The sequence below is a fragment of the Alnus glutinosa genome, chromosome 8 (assembly GCF_958979055.1).
Source record: "Alnus glutinosa chromosome 8, dhAlnGlut1.1, whole genome shotgun sequence".
In the NCBI taxonomy this organism is placed as follows: Eukaryota; Viridiplantae; Streptophyta; class Magnoliopsida; order Fagales; family Betulaceae; genus Alnus; species Alnus glutinosa.
The window spans coordinates 11303160-11324689 of NC_084893.1; the positions used below are offsets into that span (position 1 = coordinate 11303160).

General features: G+C 35.1%; 1 protein-coding gene and 2 long non-coding RNA genes across 3 annotated transcripts; 2 read left to right on the forward strand and 1 right to left on the reverse strand.

Annotated features, from left to right (window-relative positions):
- Positions 1 to 2085: 2085 nt before the first annotated feature.
- LOC133876420 (uncharacterized) lies at positions 2086 to 4302 on the reverse strand. The gene is made up of 3 exons (XR_009901535.1): positions 4046 to 4302; positions 2629 to 2699; positions 2086 to 2396 (listed from the first exon to the last, which is right to left on the reverse strand). It is a non-coding gene; the product is annotated as an uncharacterized LOC133876420 (long non-coding RNA).
- Positions 4303 to 5305: 1003 nt separating this feature from the next.
- Positions 5306 to 13165, forward strand: LOC133875658 (fatty acyl-CoA reductase 3-like). Its single transcript, XM_062313857.1, has 10 exons — positions 5306 to 5460; positions 5549 to 5652; positions 5965 to 6167; positions 7238 to 7338; positions 7458 to 7650; positions 11438 to 11599; positions 11751 to 11835; positions 11970 to 12236; positions 12661 to 12788; positions 12877 to 13165. The coding sequence occupies exons 1-10, from the start codon at positions 5382 to 5384 to the stop codon at positions 13028 to 13030; spliced, it is 1476 nt and encodes a 491-aa protein (XP_062169841.1). The 5' UTR covers positions 5306 to 5381; the 3' UTR covers positions 13031 to 13165.
- LOC133875659 (uncharacterized) lies at positions 7659 to 9423 on the forward strand. The gene is made up of 2 exons (XR_009901471.1): positions 7659 to 8051; positions 8133 to 9423. It is a non-coding gene; the product is annotated as an uncharacterized LOC133875659 (long non-coding RNA).
- Positions 13166 to 21530: the final 8365 nt, after the last annotated feature.

Here is a 21530-nt window from a genome sequence, read left to right on the forward strand (position 1 = left end):
TAAATCCTGTATTTTTGAATGTTGCGTGAAGACTGAAGTAACCCATGTCTCATGTTAGAGGAGAAAAAGAAAAAGAAAAAATCATATCTCATGCAAGGAGGATCTAGTTTGCAGTTGGGACTTGGGATCATAATTTATTGCTGATTAGTTGTTCCTTGTAAATTATGATGGGAATGTTTATCACAAGACAAAAAAAATCTCTACCTCGCACTGTTCAACATGAAATGGATTTTATTTAAAAAGGACTTTAATGTTAATATATTATTTGATTTCCTTATTTAAGGATAGGGGGTACATGTGGACAGATATTAACAGCCTGCATCTACTACTCGCAACTATCCAATATTCGTACATGCGGATGTGGATGTGGTTAGTAAAAACAATTATTTGCATACCCTTGATATATATATATATATCTTCTCTAAATTAATTTTCTACTGCTCGGAAAACTCAAGAGGATAATCTCCGTGCACTTCTTGGTTCTACAAAGACTATCTCAAAGTTTTTACTTCTCCATTTCATCTTCTCATGCACTTCCTGGCTTCTAGCACACGATTGAGAAACGTTTGTTTATTTGTTTTTTTTTTTTTTTTTTTTTTTTTTTTTTTTTTTTTTTTTTTTTTTTTTCATGTAAGGTCCCTGATACTAGTAGACTAGTAGTAGCCTGAGCCTATTGTGAACTTTTTTTTTTCCCTACGTTCTGTACTTGTACGCAAAGTTTATCTTAGTGACTCAGTGACGGAGACAGATAATTGTGATCGGAAGGGCGAGACTAAAAATATGATAAACACAATTTAAAATAGAATTTGAGTAATTTGTCACACAATGTGGATCACAAAGTTATATTATAAAAGTTCATAAATGTGTGCCAAAATTAATATATTAGCAATGAAACATGTTGGCACTAGTACAAAAATACAGAAATATAAAGTGTTTAAAAATTTAGTTTACGTCCTCTTCGAGAAACAAAATCATCAAGTATCGAATCTAAATTGAAGCTCTCAGCAATTTTACTTTCAATATAGACAACTAAACTATTTGCAAGAAATTCATTCTCCATTTTGTTGCGAAGTTTTGTTTTAACAACTTTCATAGTTGAAAATGCTCGTTTAGTAGTTAGTGTAAACACTAGAAGAGTCAAAACATGACGAATCAATCTATCAATAAGATGGTATGTATTTGATTTATTTTTCTGTCTCTACCAATCCTTGACATAATTTTGCAATAGAAGACAAATTTTGTAATTTTGAATCATTATGCACATCAAGTTCAAAATACTTCAACTGAAATCTCAAATTAATTTTCTTCTGCTCAGAAAAGTCAAGAGGATAATCTCCGTGCATTTTTTGGTCCTACAAAGACTATCTCAAACTTTTTACTTCTCCATTTCATTTTCTCATGCACTTCTTGGCTTTCACCACACGATTGAGACGTTTTTTTTTTTTTTTTGTAATTTCCGATGTGAAGTCCCTGACACTAGTAGACTAGTAGTAGCCTGAGCCTATTGTGAACTCTTTTTTTCTTCCTACGTTTTGTACTTATACTCAAAGTTTGTCTCAGTGACTTGTATTACAAACTTACAAGAAAAAGTAAGAAAACAAGGAAAAGGTGGTGGGGATAGGTGGCACTACAAAAAACAAAAAAGGTCTTTCTTGGCGTTTATTATGTGGCAGAAAGTAGACATTAAAAGTTAAGAAATTATTCCTGACCTTTAATTCCTCACATATTTCTAATGTCGCAGCTTTGTAGTCGAGAAAGTTTGTTTCCTGACACATAAGTTATGTTCCAGGAAATTTGATTTGCTGGAACATGATATATGTGTCAAGAAATTTGGTTTCTTGTTTCCTGGCACATATATTATGTGCCAGGAACCAAAGTTTCCTGGCACATTGTATATATGCCAGGAAACCTTGGTTTCCAAAGGTTTCCTGGCACATAATTGAATGGTATTTCCATAGCTTTCTCAATAACTATTTAGTTGCTAATATAAGGTCAAATAGATTCATTGAATGGGTTTTGATCGATCCAGGTTAATTAATACATTGGATTTGCGTGAAAGGTTGAGATGCAGATTGTGTAAATATATGGCTAATCATCAAGTATCGATGATTCATCTTAGGTGTAATGTATATATACCAATCGTTAACATCATACAAACACAAAATATTTTACAATCAAATGAGAAGTACACAATTTACATGGCCACAAGGCCCACAACAACTTCCAGTTTGCATCCAATCTTATTTTTTGATGTATCTAAATATTTAACGAGACGTCATAGACACCATATAGTAGCACAATTTTTCGATGGAGATTCAGCTGGTAGCTGCCGTGAACTGGTAAGAGGCATAAGAAAGAGTACCCATGTCCCAGCTATGGTTAACTATTCGAACCTTCTGCATGTTCAAATGTGGTAAAATTTATGACAAAAATGAATAACGAGATCATAAATTTAATAGGTTTCACATATGTCTATAACACTTCCAACAAATTTAATAACTTGACAACATCTAAAGCATATTGCATCTTCTAATGGATATTGAACAGCTGCATTCATTTTTTATAACATTTACAGATGGAAATCCACCAAGATATGGATAATGCAATACAATAACCATCAGAGCTTACCTTGTCAAGAACTAATTTGGATAGAGGCTCTCTGAGCCTAAGCCTTTGCATCTGCAGATCTTTCAGCAACCCTGAAATGATTAAATAATGAAAGGTAATCAGACAAAATATGGTCAAATTTGTACACCAGTAGCCGGTAACATATGAAAAAGTACATATGCTCCATTAAAAACTGTCCATACTATGGCTACTATCCCAATACGGACTCCAAAATTACCATAGGATCAAAATTCTGTTACTTACCTTTTTCTGAGGGGTCCCAATAATTCACTGAATATCTAAAAATTAGCAATATAGTAATGAAAACTCCGCTTGGTCACTGGGACAATTTAACAAACACTTTTATGCTGTTATGTGAAACCATCAAGAAGAACATTAAGAAATAGGATCAACAAGATCTCTCAAAATTCCAATGCCAACATTTAGACACAACGACAAGAGCTTCTTATATCTATGCAACGCAAATGAAAAATATAAAATTCCCAAACAGAAAAATTAACAGATATACAAACCCAAGTTCCAAAACATCCAAATTGTTTCCTAGGCAAATAAGTTCAATTATATTTGAAGAGAAAAAATAAGGGCAAAACATAGATAAGTTTCTTGTATCCGCACTTCAAACAAAACCCTCATGTCTAGTAAAAGGACAATAGAACAGAGCGTGCTATCAGATAGCCATTTGAAAGCCACAATTAGTAACCAACAATCAAAGATATGTATATAGGGATGTCTCATGGAGTTTGAATCTTGTATTTGTTAAAGCTTTCTATCTTTTTTATATTTTCTCTTCTTTCTTTCTTTTTCCAGGCAACGAGCTTCCAACAAAAAAAAAAACATCTTGCATTCTCTTTTTCTGAATTTTTCCTTCTGGGTGTATTTTATTGACATGGAATGGAGTTAGCAACCTTAATCATCCAACCTAGCTAGTAAAACTACATCACAAAATTACTTATCAAAAACTACGTCACAAAATTCTCTACAACTTAATTAGTTCGAGTACAGATGAAAATAATGAAGAATTCAATAAACTCGAAGAGGATTAACAGAAAACTCTGATTGACAAAATGGTAAATTTCATTCATCGAAGGTGCCAAAGTCACAAGCTAAGATCAGTTTTTCAAGCAAGAAAAGACTCGAAAGCCTTAAAAAGTACAATTTCCAACTTCCCTAAAACCTTCAAGAGTATTTGAGTAAAGTACCTATCTCCAGAGTAAACTGTGCGGACCAAATATACATCATCGGCATAAAAAATGCACTCTCTCCAATGAAGAATAAAACCCTAAATTACATAGAACATGCAGCAAAATCTTAATTTACAGCATAATCATGAGTTTTACCTCACAGAAGAATAAAACCCTAAATCCTCAGTAGTGGAAGAGATTTAGAGAGAGAGAGAGAGAGAGAGAGGATAACATACAGATGGAAAGATTTGTTGAAAGATCGAGATGAGGGCAGCGGCTGGAGTCGGTGGTGTAGTCGGCGGCGAGATGAGGGCAGCGCTGTGTCCCGGAGGAGAGAGAGAGAGAGAGAGAGAGGGAGAGAGAGATGATCGATTAATTATCAGAGTAAATGAAGATTTAATGCCAGTTATTAAAAGAAAAGTGGGCCAAGTAGAATATCAAGCACCAAACGAAAACTAATTATACGGGGTTTCGATTTTTGCAAAATAAAATTCCTGGCACATGCGTAAGTGACAAGAATTTTAATTTATGTCATTAAATTATAATATTCTGGCATATATTTAAATGTCAAAAAAAATTTATAATTTTTCTGACACTTAAAATTATGTGTCAAGAAAATTAAATATTCTGGCACTTCGTAAAAGGTTAGGAATGATTTTTTTTTTTGGTTTCTTGACATTTTTCAACAATGTGTCACAATAAAAGATAGGATACTGACATTTAAATTAAAGGTCAAGAAAAAAATGCCAAGAAATGATTTTTCTCTCAGCCAATCCTTTAAATAATTCTGCAATGGAAGTCAAATTTTGTAATTTCGAATCAATATGTACATCAAGTTCAAAATACTTCAACTGAAATCTTAAATTAATTTTTTCTGCTCAGAAAAATCGAGAGGATATCTCCATGCACTTCTTGGTTCTACAAAGACTATCTCAAACTTTTTACTTCTCAATTTCATTTGCTCATTAACTTCTTGGCTTCCACCACATGATTGATATATTTTTTTTTCATTTCCCATGTAAAGTCCCTGACACTAGTGGACCTAGTATGTAGTAGCTTGAACCTATTGTGAACTTTTTTTTTTTCCTACATTTTGTACTAGTAACCAAAGCTTGTCTCAGTGACTTGTCTTACAGACTTAGAAGAAGAAAGAAAAAGAAAAAAAAAAAAGAGGAAAAGGTAGTGGGGCCAGGTGGGCTATTAGCATTAGAGAAGAGGTAAGGCCCTAGGGACCATTAGCTCTAGCTAGCAATGAAAATTTATTAGATTTTTTTTTTTTTTTTGGCCCCTGCTAGCCTATGAATGCATCCTCCAATACAGTGACTTGTCTTACATACTTACGAGAAGAAGATGAAAAAAAGAAAAAAGAAAAGGAAAAGGTAGTGGGGTTAGGTGGTCTATTAGCATTAGAGAAGAGGTAAGGCAGTAGAGGCCATTAGCTCTAGCTAGCAATGAAAATTTAAGAAGAATTTTTTTCTTTCTTTAACTCCAGCAAGGCTACGGCCCCTGCTGGCCTATAAATGCATCCGCCACGGCCCACGGATCATTCATCAATTCTTTTTTCTCTCTCTCATGGGGTTGGAAAGCATGCTCCAATTTCTCGAGAACAAGACTATTTTAGTCACAGGGGCTACTGGCTTTCTAGCAAAAGGTACCCTCGATCTCTCTTTGTGTGTGTATGTTTTCTGAAAAGATATGATGCTTTTACTCAGTAACTTTGCTTCCATCTATCCACGCAGTTTTTGTGGAGAAAATACTGAGAGTGCAACCAAATGTCAAAAGGCTTTATCTTCTCGTAAGAGCTTCAGATATTGCGTCTGCCACAGAACGCTTGCATAATGAGGTACCCCATTTTCTTTTCTTTCTTTTTTTCTGGAATAAAGTAAATATTGCAAAAAATTATGGGTCTTTCTAATAAAATTATAATATAACATGTACTGAGATACTACAAAAATTTAACCTTATGATCAATTTGAGCCCAATTATCCTACGTTAACCACTCACATATTTGACATCTTTTCAAGGTGCAACTTAACTCACATATTTGACATCTTTTCAAGGTGCAACTTAACCTATATATATATATATGTCTTTGGACATCTGACGAATCATCGTTCTTTTTTTTTTTTTTTAACTTTTAATTATTTTTCGGCAGGTCACTGAAAAGGATTTATTTAGAGTTGTCCGGGAGAAGTGGGGTGCAAATCTAGATTCCTTTATATCTGAAAAGGTTATTGCAGTCCCGGGTGACGTCTCTTATGAGAATTTGGGAGTCAATGATTCTAAACGAAGACAAGATATGTGGAAAGAAATAGACATCATCCTAAATTCTGCCGCTACCACATCGTTTGATGAAAGGTAGGAATACTTTTAATTGACACTTTTTAAAGCTTTGATACTTTTTTGTATAAGTGATGAAAGATCGGGTGTTATTAGTGAAGTTCTCTCTTTAACATAAGAATAGGATTCCCTGATTTATAAATTAATCACTTTTGAAGCCCTTAATGGATTTAATAATAGGGGTTGTATCCTGACAAAACAGTTGAGCTCCTGCCGGCGTAGAGAGTCGAGGGGAGGTTTCTCTGCTCCGAGCTGGACACCCTAGTTCGGGCGGGGAGCTCCTTTCAAGTAATTGTGACAAAAAGGAAAGAGACAAGAATAAAAAAAAAATAAAATGGATCCCCAATTACAAAGAATCACTATAGTCCCTTTTGAATTTCGATAGATTCACTTTCCTATCTAACTATATTCCATCTATTAAATTGGGTTCAACCTTAGCAAATCTTCAACTGATCAGCGCGCACTGGGTTGAATTCGTAATTGCTCTCAATTATGAAATCAACCAAATTTTAGAAGAAATACTTAATATAAAAACTCACATTTTTTAAAAATTTCTGTCTTGAGTATTCAATAGATCTTATGGGTGTTTTGCTAACCTGTCTGTCTTTTCTTTTTCATATTGATGAAGAAGAAAAAAAGTCGAAACATTAACAAATAGCGTTCAGTACAAAACATTCATAAAAAAATTTAGAACATCTTTCACTATTATATCACATCAAAACACTTTTTTATTTTATTTTTTTTTTTAAAAAAAAAAACTCAAAATTTCCTCCTAAAAAAGGGTTATAAAAAAAAACTACCCTTTTTTTTTTTTTTTTTTTTTTTTTTTTGTGTGTGTGTGTGAATACACTATTTAGATTATTTAATACATGCCTCAAGTTAATAAGTAAATAAGTTATGATATTCATTTAATTAAATTATAATAAATATGTTTATGATTAGATTGATTGAATTAGTTGAATGGGTCAACTGAGTCATTTAATTACCAGTTTCAATTTTTAAAACAATATTGTTTAATAAATATTCATAATTAAACCACAGATGACATGATTTGAATTATTGGTTTTTATTATTATTAATTCTCTTAGATATGACGTCGCACTGGGCATCAATACATTTGGCGCTTTGCATGTTTTGGGCTTTGCCAGGAATTGTATCAACTTAAAAGTGCTCCTCCATGTATCAACCGGTTTGTGTACATAAAGCTTCGAATTCCCCCTACTTTTTTTCTTACGTTAATTCAATCTGTTCTACGCGGAACAAAAGAATTAAGGGCGGAATTTTCAATTGATTGATGTTGTTTTTCAGCCTACGTGTGCGGCGAAAAGAAGGGGCAAATACTAGAGAGCCCATTTCAAATGGAAGAGGCACTCAATGGAACCTCAAGATTAGATATCAAAGCAGAGAAACAAGTTGTGGAGCAGTACCTAAACAACCTACGAGGACAAGGTGCCACTGTAGGAGCCATCACATCCACCATGAAGGATCTTGGAATTAAAAGGTTTTTACAATTCTAACCCATACGATCAGTTCATCTTTCAAATATCTAGGTTTTTTTTTTTAAAAAAGAAAAAGTTATCGTTGAATAAAAATTATAAATAGCGATAGTATAATAGCATGCTCCGTTGTTGGAAAGCATTAGTATTGAAGAACCTAACAACGTAGAGACATGACACGAGGAGGCTTATTCCATTTGGTAGCAGATCGATGTTCACGTTGGTCAGGAAATGTCTTCGTTTATATATGCAAATTAATAAAGTCTTAGTAATTCTGCTTCAACTATAGCCATCATAACTGATGATGCTGAAATCTGCACCACCGCCAACTCCACACCAAGGCCCAGTTCCTGGAATCATAGAGAAAAATGGCTTAGAAGCCTGCAGGAATATCTCCGGTGCCTAAGTAAGTTGAAACCTCTAAAAAAATCCTTCTTCCCCGAGAGCAAGATTTATGGAGTTAATTACTGTGTGTTTTTAAATGAAGGAATGGAGTACTTACTTCCCTTTTGAACTATGTTCTCTCCAATCGATGGTCATTCTTCCCTCATACGACCTTGTCACGTGTTGGCTTTGGACTAGGTTGCATGTGGTTCATACATCGAGGTTTGAATCATTAAAGGTGAGGGGAGTGTTTAGGTACTTCGCAGCCTGGTTTTTTTTTTTTTTTTTTTTTTTTTTTTTTTTTTTTTTTTTTTTTTTGCGGCGCCCAAAATGATGTTCAGCACTGGAAATGGGCTGTCTGACTTAGGCTTAGGGGGATAAAATACAGACTATTAGTTGCCCCCAAATCTTGGAGCTGACCAGAATCATTGGCCAACGTGACTGAATTCAAGGTTTTAATTGCCGCGACTATGTATCGGGATTTGAGACGTTGTCTTTCAAAACAAATATAGACTCTTAAGCAACCTCAATCAAACAGTTAACCGAATATGTAAAGCAATAAAAATAAATAACACGTATATTTAGTTACAAAGTGGAAACTCTTTGTACCAAAGAGAAAAACCACTCCGGAGCAGCCAAACCCAAGAAATCAATTATTAGTAGAAATAGTTAATTACAAGAAGTTCGTCCTCACAACCCTTTGCAGTAGTCACTCTCTTGAATTCTAACAAGCGCCTACTTGTCTGCCTCTCTCTCATACCTGTTTGGAGAGTTCTTCTATTCATCCTCCTCTCCAGTTAGACTTCAATGGTTGAACAGTTGAACAACCAAATACATGAAAAACTTTATGAGAGATACACATAAATGTTTATACCTAATAAACCTTCTATTAGCACAATGGAATTCTCTACATAAATTCTTAAAGAAAAACTAGCTAGAAGCCCCTTTAAATAGGCTCTGGAAACCTTAAAATAAATTAGGAACAGATTTTTAGTCGGTGGTGTCCGGACATGTCATCACATGTCCGGACATGTCATCACATGTCCGGACATGTACCAGAAAGTAAACTTTCTGTGATGCGTGTCCGGACACGTTGCCCTAATGTCCGAACATATGCATGAAAAAATTTTGTGTCCACTGTCTAGTCTTTTGTGTCTGGCATGATGCAGAATAGGGACTTTCTGGAACTTGTGTTCGCTGGCTATTCTGTTGGGCAGCCCAGACATTCTTGGGAACATTGACTTTCTGCTAGTTGTGTCCGAACACGACGTCTGGCTATCCAGACACTCATCTGGGAGACCGAATTTTCAGGAGCTGTAAATTCTAAAGAATATTTTCCAAGATACTGCTATTTTCTTTCTTGAATAATATTCTGCAATACTTTCTTTGTTCAACTCTTTCATTTCTTGATCAATATTCTGCAATATTCTTATTTTTCAAACCTTTCCTTTCTTGATTAATATTCTTGCAATATATTTGTGAAAGTCTTCTGAGTGATCGGTGTCCCAGATTCTTCAACAATTTAATTAACCATTTGTCATCAGAATGTAGCCAATCAATAAAACCCAACAAACTCCCTCTTTGGCCATTCTGGGTCAAAACGGTTACAACAAAAAATAAAATTACTCCTCCTTTTTGTCATAATAGGACAAAGGTAAAAAAGAGTAAAAATATCCCAGAAACTAATAGTTTAGAATATTCAAATAACAAACCTAGTACAAAAAAAAAAAAAAAATTGAGCAAAAATAGGGTAAGACAATTCAGTGACCCTTTGAAGTAAAATTGTGGAGAGAGTTCTGAACAATTAATAAGCAGGATCAACAAAACAGTTGTCTCGAAAAAAAAGAAAAAAGAAAAAGGCACATAGAGTGATTTTGTCAATGATAGAACCAAAACACACATGTATTTGAAACTGTGAAATCAGTCAAATAGCAACGCAACAAAAATATCCAAAAATATATATGAGATGTTTAAAAATTTATGAGCATAGATTTTCTACAAATATGAGACTTGAAAATTCACTCAACTCATGTCACGCGTATAGTGTGTGAAAGCTTATCCAATAAGGCAAAAAAATTATAAATTAGGTTATCAAGAAAAATAAGAAGTTTGATAAGTCAAAAGTCAAACTTTATCTTAGTAGGGCTTAATCACCCTCATCTGATACACTCCCCCTAAGAAACAAAACTTTTTCTTTTACTTAGTACATATTCTCACTCCCACTGCCCTTCAGATTTTTTTGCCAATTTTAGCCTAAAACCCTAAATCAAGCCTCTAAAGCGAAGACAGAGAGTGAAACGTTATAGGTTGACACTGAGACACAAAGAGAGGTGAGGAGAGTGAGATTCGAGTTTTTTTTTTTGTGGGAAAAAAATGGTGTTGTGTAATGTGTAAAAAACCTCTCAGCTAATGGGTTATGACAAAATGGAAAAAACACTTAAACTTTGAAGTTTGTGGTTATGGTAGTCCTCTAAACAGTTAAAAATGGAGACATTAGGTTGTTGCTCAATGCTTCGACAATAGAGAAAGAGACAAAAAGAGAGATTTGCGAGAGAGAAATATTTCAGCCAGAAAAAGCTTAGGGCAAAGCTCAATGTTAGAATGAATTTAGACCATGAATTGGTCTTTTGTGGGGAATTTTCATGTGGCGCCAATTACTCTCCTTTATTATTAAAAATGACATTGTTTTAATATCAGTGACGATCATGTTCTCGTCACAAATATCAAATTTTTATAGCACTAGCGAAGACCATGATATATTTATATTATGTATCTATCAGCGACGATTATAGTTGTCACTAATATGGATATAGTATATATAATACTTATATTATGTATATATCAATGACGACAGTAATGTCAATGATGATACATTTTCTTAGTGACGACAAGTGTCATTGTTAATACTAATATAATACATATACTACTGAAATTTTGTATAATATTAGCAACAACAGCTAAAAGCCTAGTATTAGTGACAACAGTAATCGTCACAAATAGATTAATTATTTGCAATGACTACTGTCATTGCTAATATCTTCTTGTGGCATCTTGCAGCGTGAAAAATATTCACACTGATGTTTTGACTATGACATTTCTGTTGTCACTAAAAACAAAATGTTTTAGAGTATCAACAATGACCAGAAAATGTTGTCACTAATAAATACTTATCAGCAATGACATTTTGGTCACTGCTTATAATTTGGTCGATAAAGACCAATTTTCTTGTAGTGAAAAGTTGGTTAGTAATCATAATATTAAGTTGACACCTTAATGCGAATCATGTAGTACTCAAAATAACTTTCGTGAAGTAATAATAGTATCTTTTTTCTCTAGTTGATAACTTGATTTTGTCCTTATGGCTTTGATTTATTTTGTTTTTGTTTAATTGTTTTTATTAACTGCAAGGGCAAAACTATATGGATGGCCAAACACCTATGTCTATACAAAGGCAATGGGAGAGATGCTTTTAGGACGCTTTAGAGAGAACCTTCCCCTTGTTATCATACGGCCCACCATGGTATCCAGTACTTATAAAGAGCCATTTTCTGGCTGGATTGAAGGCGTGAGGTACTAATACATAGATAGGAGCTACAATTTTGAGAAAAGATCTAATATTGTTTTGTACTAATCAAGAAGACTAGATAGAGAAAAAAAAAAAATAGAATTAGTTCATTCTTCCTTTTTTAATAATTAATTCATGCTTGTTTACTCGTTACAGAACCATTGACGGCATAGTCGCTGCCTATGGTAAAGGGAAATTGAAATGCTTTCTTGGCCATCCAGCTGAGACAATCTTAGATATAGTGAGTTACAATCATTCTTCACAATCTATGCAAGTACATGTACATGCTCATCTACTTGTAATTGCTTCACTCCTGTGTTCGTCCATTTATACTTCTTCACTAAGCTTCCAGAATTGAACTCGAAACTCATGCAGATACCAGCAGACATGGTGGTAAATTGTATGATCGTGGCCATGGTAGCTTATGCAAATCAATCTTCGGAGATCATCCTCCATATGGGGTCTTCTTGGAGAAATCCATTAAAATTTTCTAGTTTTGGAAATTTGATCCGCCAGTACTTCACCAAAAATCCGTTGGTTAGTAAAAGTGGAAAATCAATCAAAGTCAACAAGGTGATAATTTTGAGAAGTATGGCTAGTTTTCGGACATACATGGCTATTCGATATATACTGCCACTCAAGGTTTGTCTAAGTCTAATACATAACCAAAATTATGTGCAAAAATTGAAAGCTAAGGGTTTATTTGGTTCTTGTTTCTAATAACATATTTCTCTTTTTAAATTTCAAAAAACAAAAGCAGTGTAAAAGCATAGGGAAAGTAGCTTATTTATATAGACCATCGAAGTCAAAATAATATGTTTTAGCCTCTTTCTAGCTTAAACTAAAATTATTGAAAAATAGCATAATGTGACAACTCTTGTTAATGGGGCTAGGCATGGTAACTTGGTATGTCAAGGGAAAATACGTTTATTTTTATTTATTTCTTTTTATCCTGAAAAATGTGGTAGCAAATTTGTATTGCAGCCCATTTGGCTTTTGAGAGAGTGACTAATTACAAGAGTTTTAAGATCACAAGTGTTCTTTAATTTGATCCTGTTATTTCTAGGTATTTCAAATAGTGAGTACGGTGATTTGCCAATACAATCAGGATGAGGTTTTTTATCTTAAGAGAAACATAAAGTCAATGATGCGATTGGCTGAACTTTACAAACCATATGCGTTCTTTACGGGCAGGTATTTATGACTTATTTTGGTGCTTAAATAATTTACCAAAGGTTCTGTTGTTGTATCCAATGAGAATAAGCTTTTCATTTCCATACAGCTTTGACGACTCAAACACAGAAAAGCTACGAATGGCAACAAGTGAGAGTGGTGTCGATGTGCATTTGTTTGGCTTTGATCCGAAATGGATTGACTGGGAAGACTACCTTATGAATACTCATATTCCTGGCCTCAAAAAGTATGCATTGAAATGATAACTTGAAGGATTGTATGTTTGCACTACGCATGATGTATTGTGCTTTTCAGGATTTTTTTTTTTTTTTTTAAAAAATAAGCCAGTATCCTTGTATATCTGCCATTCTATTAGAAACTTCCTTCACGTGTATTAATTACTTCTTGTTGTGTAAAATAAACGAAATTGATGCATGCAAATAAAGAAAATTAATATATAAGAATACAGGAGTAACGTAGTTTGACCAATGATCGATACTTATGCGCACGTGTGATTAGGGTTCGTTCTTGATCATCTTGTGAAAAATGAGGTTACAAGCTCTCTTTTCTCTTCCCTTAGCCAAAAACGATAATTCCTCACACAAAACATAAACTTATCAAAACCCTAATTTGAATTTACAGCTCATATAGAGAGAGTAGTGTCAAATATTCAAATTTATTCGGCCATGAGTTCGATGGTAGGAAAGCTGGAAGAATGAATCATTTGATAAAGAAGCAGCTAACAGAGGTGAAGATCTATGGTATGCAGAAGGTTGTTACTGGTGAGGAAATTAAGAGTACTATATTTGTGAAGAGTAATAAGGCTCCTGGCCAAGATAGATTTTCTGTTGATTTCTTTAAGGTAGGTTGGCCAATTGTTGGTGAAGATGTAATTGCAGTAGTAAAATCTTTCTTTGACACAGGAACAAAGAAATTGAAGTCAATAACTAATTTATACTTACTGACTTAAGGTTATTTTGGACAATTTACAACTCTATGACATTCTAATCTTAACCAATACATTTAATAGTGCATATTTACCCTTTATCACACCCTACGGGTTTATATCTTTACAACTACGTTGCCCAACACTTTAATTCAGGATTAGTTTAACTTACTTAAAACTCCTAAACAACATATAGGTCCAACATCTTCAATTCCAAATAACTTTGTTAAATCAAAGCATCCACAAGGAAGTCATAAAAGCCTCGAACCCTTCCCAACAAATCAAGCTCATAGACATAACTAAATTCATCTACTGGCACTCAAAACCACATAACCATACTTACAAGCCAATACAAACTCATAAATAATTTCCTTCTAAATCAAGGCCTCATAACATAATTAAAACACCCAATAACCAATAGTAGTGAACTCTTTATTCCTAAGTGAGAACACCCATAGATTTTCTACAAAATCACATAGCAATACTCATTATATCCCATACCAATTTATAATCAACCCAACACAAGTCACTACCAAAACCAAATGAACTCAATCCTTTGCATAGGCAAAACAACTAACAATCCATAACAAGCAAACATAATCAAAACTACATTATCTAAAACTCATCCATTATAGCAAATCAAATACCCAAGCTTCATACACACACACACCCATTCGAAAAGAACTCCATCGAAACCCCAAAAATTTCCAAACATAAACCCTAATTTCAGACCCAATTAGAACTCTCACAAATCAACATGATTTCAAGTTTCAAATCCAATTGGTATAATGAAATTACAACGAAAAGCTTCAAACCTTACCATTCTAGCTTCAATGGGCTAAATCCCCTAAATAAACAACTCAAAAACCAACTACTATTTCTCCAAAAACCGAAACCCATTCCCATTTTAACCTAAAATTCCAACCTAAGAAAATCCCAAACATTCACATGATATTTTAAGGGTTCGGTGCTCATCTTGCATAACTTCACAAATGCAGATGAGCCAAAAGAATGGGTAGCACCCAAATGAAACAAGACGCAAGCAACACTGCCGAATGAAGGTATAGTACATGTGACTGCATTGCTAGCATTTGCATCAGCTTCCACATTGCCAGGTGTGAATGGGCACACCATTACTTGAGCAAGTTGTCTCAGCTAATAGTTGCTCACTTGAGACCCTTGACTCCTAGAAGTGACTCGGCGACAGTCCTTGGCATAATGGCCCACTTGGCCACATTGGAAGCATGCTCTAGTCGTTCCCCAACAACACTCGCCTAGGTGTGGCTTCCCACACTTGCTACATTGTGCAACGCTGGAGCTGCTCTGACTCATAGAGACTGTCATGGGGCATCGCCTTGCGAAGAGGCCAAGTTTGCCACACCGAAAGCGTACCCTAGATCTGGTCAAACACTTCCCAGGGTGTGTCGTTCCACACTTGTTGCACTACAAAATAATGACACTGGCACGACTCACAGAGGTATTCCTCCTTCCGAAGAGCCCGGAACCATTACTAGAGGACTATCTCTTTGACAGAGGTGGAGGATGTTGGAACTGGTGTCCAAAACTCCAATTGCATTAAGTTGTTTTTTCCTAAATTGTATAATATTGAATATTACACACACACACACACACACACACACACACACATATATATATTATTGCTTTACATGTACATATATGTTTGATTATTTCATATGATATACATGTAAGCACCCTAAGTTACATTGTATTTGATTAAGGTGCGAGTAATGAGATTATCACACAGAAGATAATAGTCATAGGTCCTTGTAATTTATAAAAGATTGTCCATAGTCGTAAATGGAACTGAGAAATCCATCTAGACTATTACATGTCAACCTTAACGATCTATCTTGATTAGGAGAAGCAGGTAGAGCTTCGGGTTGATATGTTAGTGTAAGTGCAAGATAGTGTCATGCACCAAACGGTGACCACGTGAGTCATCATTCTTTCAACACTGTGATTAAGAATGATGTACGTGCACGACAACTTATAACAGTTACTCTAAATGCTGAGAAGATTCCGAACTCAAATGTGAAGTATAGGTCATTTTGATGTACAAGAATGAGATCAAATAACTGGTCAAAACTTTTGTGCATTGAGAGATCGCATGTAGCATTGTGAGAACACCTTCTTCAAGAAGGAATCCAAATCCTTTGTCATGAAACAAAGTGATAGGAATATTCCCCTTGATATAGATTTAATGAGGTTGATTATCCTGAAACTAGGGCCTGAGTCTTTCCGTGCAATTTACTAAAACTTTATTTTGTGCAAGGTGATATGAAACACTCACAAGGTACAAAAATGATATATCATGTAATTAAATCATGAGTATCAAGAAAAAGAGGTAGTGAACTAATTAACAGTGTATTTTGGTTTGACTACGGAATGATTCCATAGGGGGTAATATGTAATAAAAAAGTATGTCACAGGGATTGATTCATTAATTTGAAAATACATATTAGAGTACAATCACATTTGTTTATTGGAATCAATTGTGATTAAATAGGGTCGCGTGAAATTCTCACATACCTATTTATAGCTAATTGTATTTTTCCTTTAGGTCCCTCTTTGAGCTGATGTAAATTGACCAGATATTATAAGTCTCGGCTATGTATTTATTTATGTTGGATTATTTTATTTAATAAAACATGGGCCAAAGGAATATGATTCCTAAATGGCTCATTACTATGAGATGATTGGGCTTAGTAATTAATTTCTATGGGCTTAAGAAATTTAATTGGTATGGGCTTAGGAATTAATTTCTATGGGCTTAAGTAGAGATAAGGAAGCATTGAGCCTTAATTAGGGATAAAACCCAAGTCCATGTTGAAAAATATGTTGCAATGGTATAGGGTTAAAATCCTATCCTAGATTCATGGGGAGATATTATCTCCCCATTGGCCGGTTAATGCATGGCCAAAGGGAGATAATATCGCCCCTTGGCCATGTATCCTAGTAGCTAGGAGGAGGAGTTCTACTCCTCCTATGACTCCTATGCAATTTTAACTACATCGTTGGTTTATCTTCTAATCCTATCAGAAGAAGTAACCCAAGTCTATAAATAGATGGCTATAGTGAAGTATTATACGCAATTGTTAGACAGTTAATTTACTACTTCAAGTTGTGAGTCCACACTCATAGTTATATTCAGTCATCGCAGAGAAGATCTAGAGGTTGAGTCAAGAACCCGAAGAACACGTTCTTTATCATTCAACAAGCAAGCTTCAAAGTCAACTGGCCCTAGTAGCCTAGGAGAGGCCGATTTCGATTGTAAGTACTCTAAATATGTTAGTTTAAATTGTCTAGCCTTGTTTATCTTGAAGAAAAAATTTCTGGGATTGGTATTCTGCTGTGGCTAATTTTATTAGCACATGATCCCCAACAAGTGGTATCAGAGCCAACTTCAAGGAAACCTAGTTTAGATTTTATACATGTTTTTGTGTTTATCGGCTTTATGATATATTGCTTGTGTTGAATCTTGATTCAACTGCTCCGGGAATTTTTGATTGACCGTTATCGATCCTAAAACATGTTTTTCAATATGTGAGGATCTGATTTGGAACGTTTAAACTCAATAGGAGCAACTTTGGTATTTGTTTATTACTTATATTGTACCAAACGGTGTTGCTGTAATTTTATAGCAAGGGTTGTTGTAATTACAAAATTTTAAGGATGCATTAAACAAGTTCTAAAATTGTTTTGGGATTTTTTTCTGCATGGAAAAATTATGATAGACGCAATGGTTCAAACGGATTCAAGTTTCAACGTGAATCGAAAGAGATATGATCGGTTCTTCATTCGTCGACAAATTTGGAACTTTCTAAATTCCAGCAGCAGCTGCTGTAATTTTGAATTTTTGAGGATGTTTTAAACAAGTCCTAAAATTTTGTTGGGATTGTTTTCTGCGAGGAAAAATCTTGATTGACGCAATGGTTCAAAAGGATTCAAGTTTCGATGAGAATCGAAAGAGATATGATCCGTTCTTCGTTTGTCAATGAATCTGGAATTTTCTGAATTCTAGCAGCAACTATTTGATTTTGAATTTTTAAGTATAAGATTGCTTAAAAATTAAAGTGACAATTGTTTTGATATGTAAATAGGTTGATTAACACATTGGAAATGCCGAAATGGTGTTTTGAATTTTTTTCTCAACACGTTTTATGATTTTTTCTAATGCGAATTAAGTCTGGAATTTTGAATTCCTTGTACATGTTAAGAACTTGTATGTTTTCTTGTTGATGCATAATCAAGGAAAGAAATTTATTTGATTATGGAATATGTTATATAAGGTATATAGCATGTTATTGGTCAAAATAAAATAAGATTATAAGTTGCTTGGATGTGTTTTTTAGAAGTTCTTGGAATTAGATTTCAAGTTCTTGAGATAAAAACACATGGAATGAAATGAATCTTGTCTAGATTTATGAGTGCATGGAATTCATGTTGTCAATAATTTGAAAAGAGTTTCATATTATTGAAACATGATCTGCATTCATAAATGTGTTTAGATGCATAGTGATTTGATCTCCATGTATGTATTGACATGAGTTTTACTCGTGATCAAGCAAACGATGAAATCTATGGGTCTTATCCATAACTATGGCATCACTTTGTTGTGATGGCCGGCCGCCACTCTTGGAGTGCAATACCTAAGGTTTCACAACCTTAGGGGCGGCTAGCTTATGGATTATTTAGGGTTTTCCCAAATCCTAATCTTAATCCATAGATCCTAAAAGAATGGATCCAAAAAATTCTTAACCTAATATTTTTTGGGATCTAATTTTTCTAAAGATATTTCAGGTTATGATAATTTCCTAAAGAAGAAGTTGTGATTTTTCACAAGACTTAAACATAAGGATTCTAACTTAGTTGGAATGAGATGTTTGAGATTTAGAATTTAGGAAAGTTATGAACAGGATTCAAATGATGTAACCTAAATTGATTAGGGTTATCATGTCAAGTTTGGATGGAAAGTTTAGTATTAGTTTGTGATTGGCTGTATTCTATTGGACAAAATCACTTCTATGTAATGTTGCTTTTTTCAGGGATACTGTTATATTCATAGTCTACACTCTGGTTATGTGCTTCAAGAAGACTCTGTGCAGAATTCAAGACAGTGAAGTTCAGATCCCTTGCATCCATCTGGACGATGTGGTATTCCGTCCAGATGCTCGTCAGTCAAGCAACATCCGTCCGGATGAAGAGAAAGTTCCATTCGGACTCCCATCTGTGCCCAGAAGCTTCGAACTGTTCCAGGTTGCATCCGTTCGGACGTCTCAACAAAACGTCCGGATGCCTTTCAATGTTCGACAAGTAAAAGGTTTTCCTTTCCAAACACAGATATGGGAAGATAGCTGCAACCGTCCGGACGACGTGGTTATTCCGTCCGGATGCTATCCTTGATAAGGCAAGTCATGTAGAAGACGTTCAACCGTCTGGACATCAGTCTACACTGTCCGGATGCTCAGTCCTTATTATGGAAATTACGTGCAACAGAAGTGCAACCGTCCAGATGCCAGGGTAACACGTCCGGACCCGGCTCTATTCAGGTAATAATTTCAGTGAATTTGGAAAGTCGATTGCACGGTTGTCCGTCTGGTACTCCGCCTCGAGAAAATCGATTCAAACTCGATTTAGGTCTTCTATAGCCTATAAATAGAGGCCCCTAAAGTATAATTTAGGAGTTATTGTGTTGATCAGTTTACTCTTAAGCCGTTGCTGAAGTGTTGTTGCTATGTTCGTGTGAAGTTTATCTTAGGGAAGAGCCCTAAGGTAAAGGATTCCATTGAAGACCCCTTCAAGTAGGTGACTTGGTTGTGAGGCGTTCGTGTTGGGTTACACGTCAGAGTTAAGGTACGACCACTGCATAAGGATATGTGAGTACTATTACTTTGTAACTGAAAATTATTGGACTTCTAACTAACTGTGTGTGTGAACAGTGTGCAATAAAATATTAAATGCGAAATTTAAAGGAGACAAATATTTTGTTGACGTAGTAGAAATTAAATTAAGAGAAAAATCACTCCGGGGCAGCCAAACCCAGGATATCCACTATTCAGAAGACAAAGCTAGTTACAAAGTAGTAGCACTCACATACCCCTGATGCAGTGGTCGTACCTTGAACTCTGACGTGTAACCCAACACTAACGCCTCCCAACCAGGTTTCCTACCTGAAGGGGTTTTCAATGGAATCCTTTACCTTAAGGCCAACCCCTATAATAGACTTCACATCTGATCAAATCACACATTGGCAACAGCTAGAGAGCTAGCAGATCTTCAATATCTCCCTAAACACCCTCTCTAAGCTATAAGGAATTCACTATTGAATTCTATACATAATGCATGCCTAGAGCCTTTTATTTATAGGCTTTACAAGACCTAATTCTAGTCAGAATCGGAGTCTTTGGCATGAGCGTTCGGATGGCAGACTTGGGCGTCCGGACGATCAACTGTTTTCGTGTCTGAATAGCAATTCTAAAACTTCTCAAATTTTGGCAGGCCATCCGGATGCTTGATCTTCCCGTCCAGACGGTGGGCTATCCAGACATTTCTATTGGCTGTCCGGACAATCAAGTTGCAGCAATTTTCATTAGCTTTCCAATGACACCAATTTTGTCCCAATTCGATATTTGAGAAAAAACTTATGATCAAAATACTGGAAGGTGTCCGGACGGTGTTGCCCTAGCTTCCGAACGATTGCACTTCTGTTGCACACAATTTCCATAATAAGGTCTAAGCGTCCGAACCATGGAGTCTGACGTCCAAACGGTTGAACTTCTTCTACACGACTTTCTTTATTAAGGATAGCGTTCGGACGGGAATACCACATCATTCGGACGATTGCAGCTGTCTTCCCATATCTGTGTCTGAGATAGAAACCCTATTACTTGTCGAACATTGAATGGCATCCGAACGTTATTGCCACGTCGTCCGAACTGATGCACTTGAAAGTTGGATTCTGCTCGAACTCTGAATAGCGGCTGGGCGATTTGCCATTATGTCCAGACAGATGCAAGTTGGAACAGTTCGAAGTTTCTAGACACTGATGGGCGTCAGGAAGGAAAGTTCTCGTCGTCCAAACGGATGTTGCTGATTGATGAGCGTCTGAACGGAAGCTTGGGATCCGACTTCTCTGAGTTGGAATCTGCACAGAATCTTCCTTGAACACTGAAATAGCCTTCTTGAAGCTTATGACACTTGCAACTTGTCATAATGAGGCTCTTTCCATATCAGAGAAATACACTCTGAATTTCTGAAGACTCTGAAATAAACGACATCCCTGTGAAAGCAGCAACATTACATAGAAGTAATTTTGTCCAACAGAATATAGCCAACACAAAAACTAACAGAAACTAGCTTTGTCTTCTGAATAGTGGATATCCTGGGTTTGGCTGCCTCGGAGTAGTTTTTCTCTTAATTGAGTTTCCACTTCGTTAAAAAAATATTTGTGTCATTTAAGTTCCGTTTTTACAATATTTTGTTACACATTGCACACACCCACGTTAAATTAGAAGTCACTTTATTTTTCATTTAGGATTGACAATATTTTGCTTAAATTAGGGTTTCTATTTTTGGAAAATAATTGGATTAAAGATTCTATTATATTAGAATGCCTATTACCTAATGAGATAAGGAACTTATCGTAGTTAGGATTGCTTATAAGATTGGGAAGGTAATCCAATAAGAAAAGCAAGTTGCAAATGTAATATGATTACAATTGTATTAAAGAAAGCCCATAAGTTTAAAATATTAAGTGGGAGAAAGAATCAATATTGTTGATTCTTACAGTTTCCATC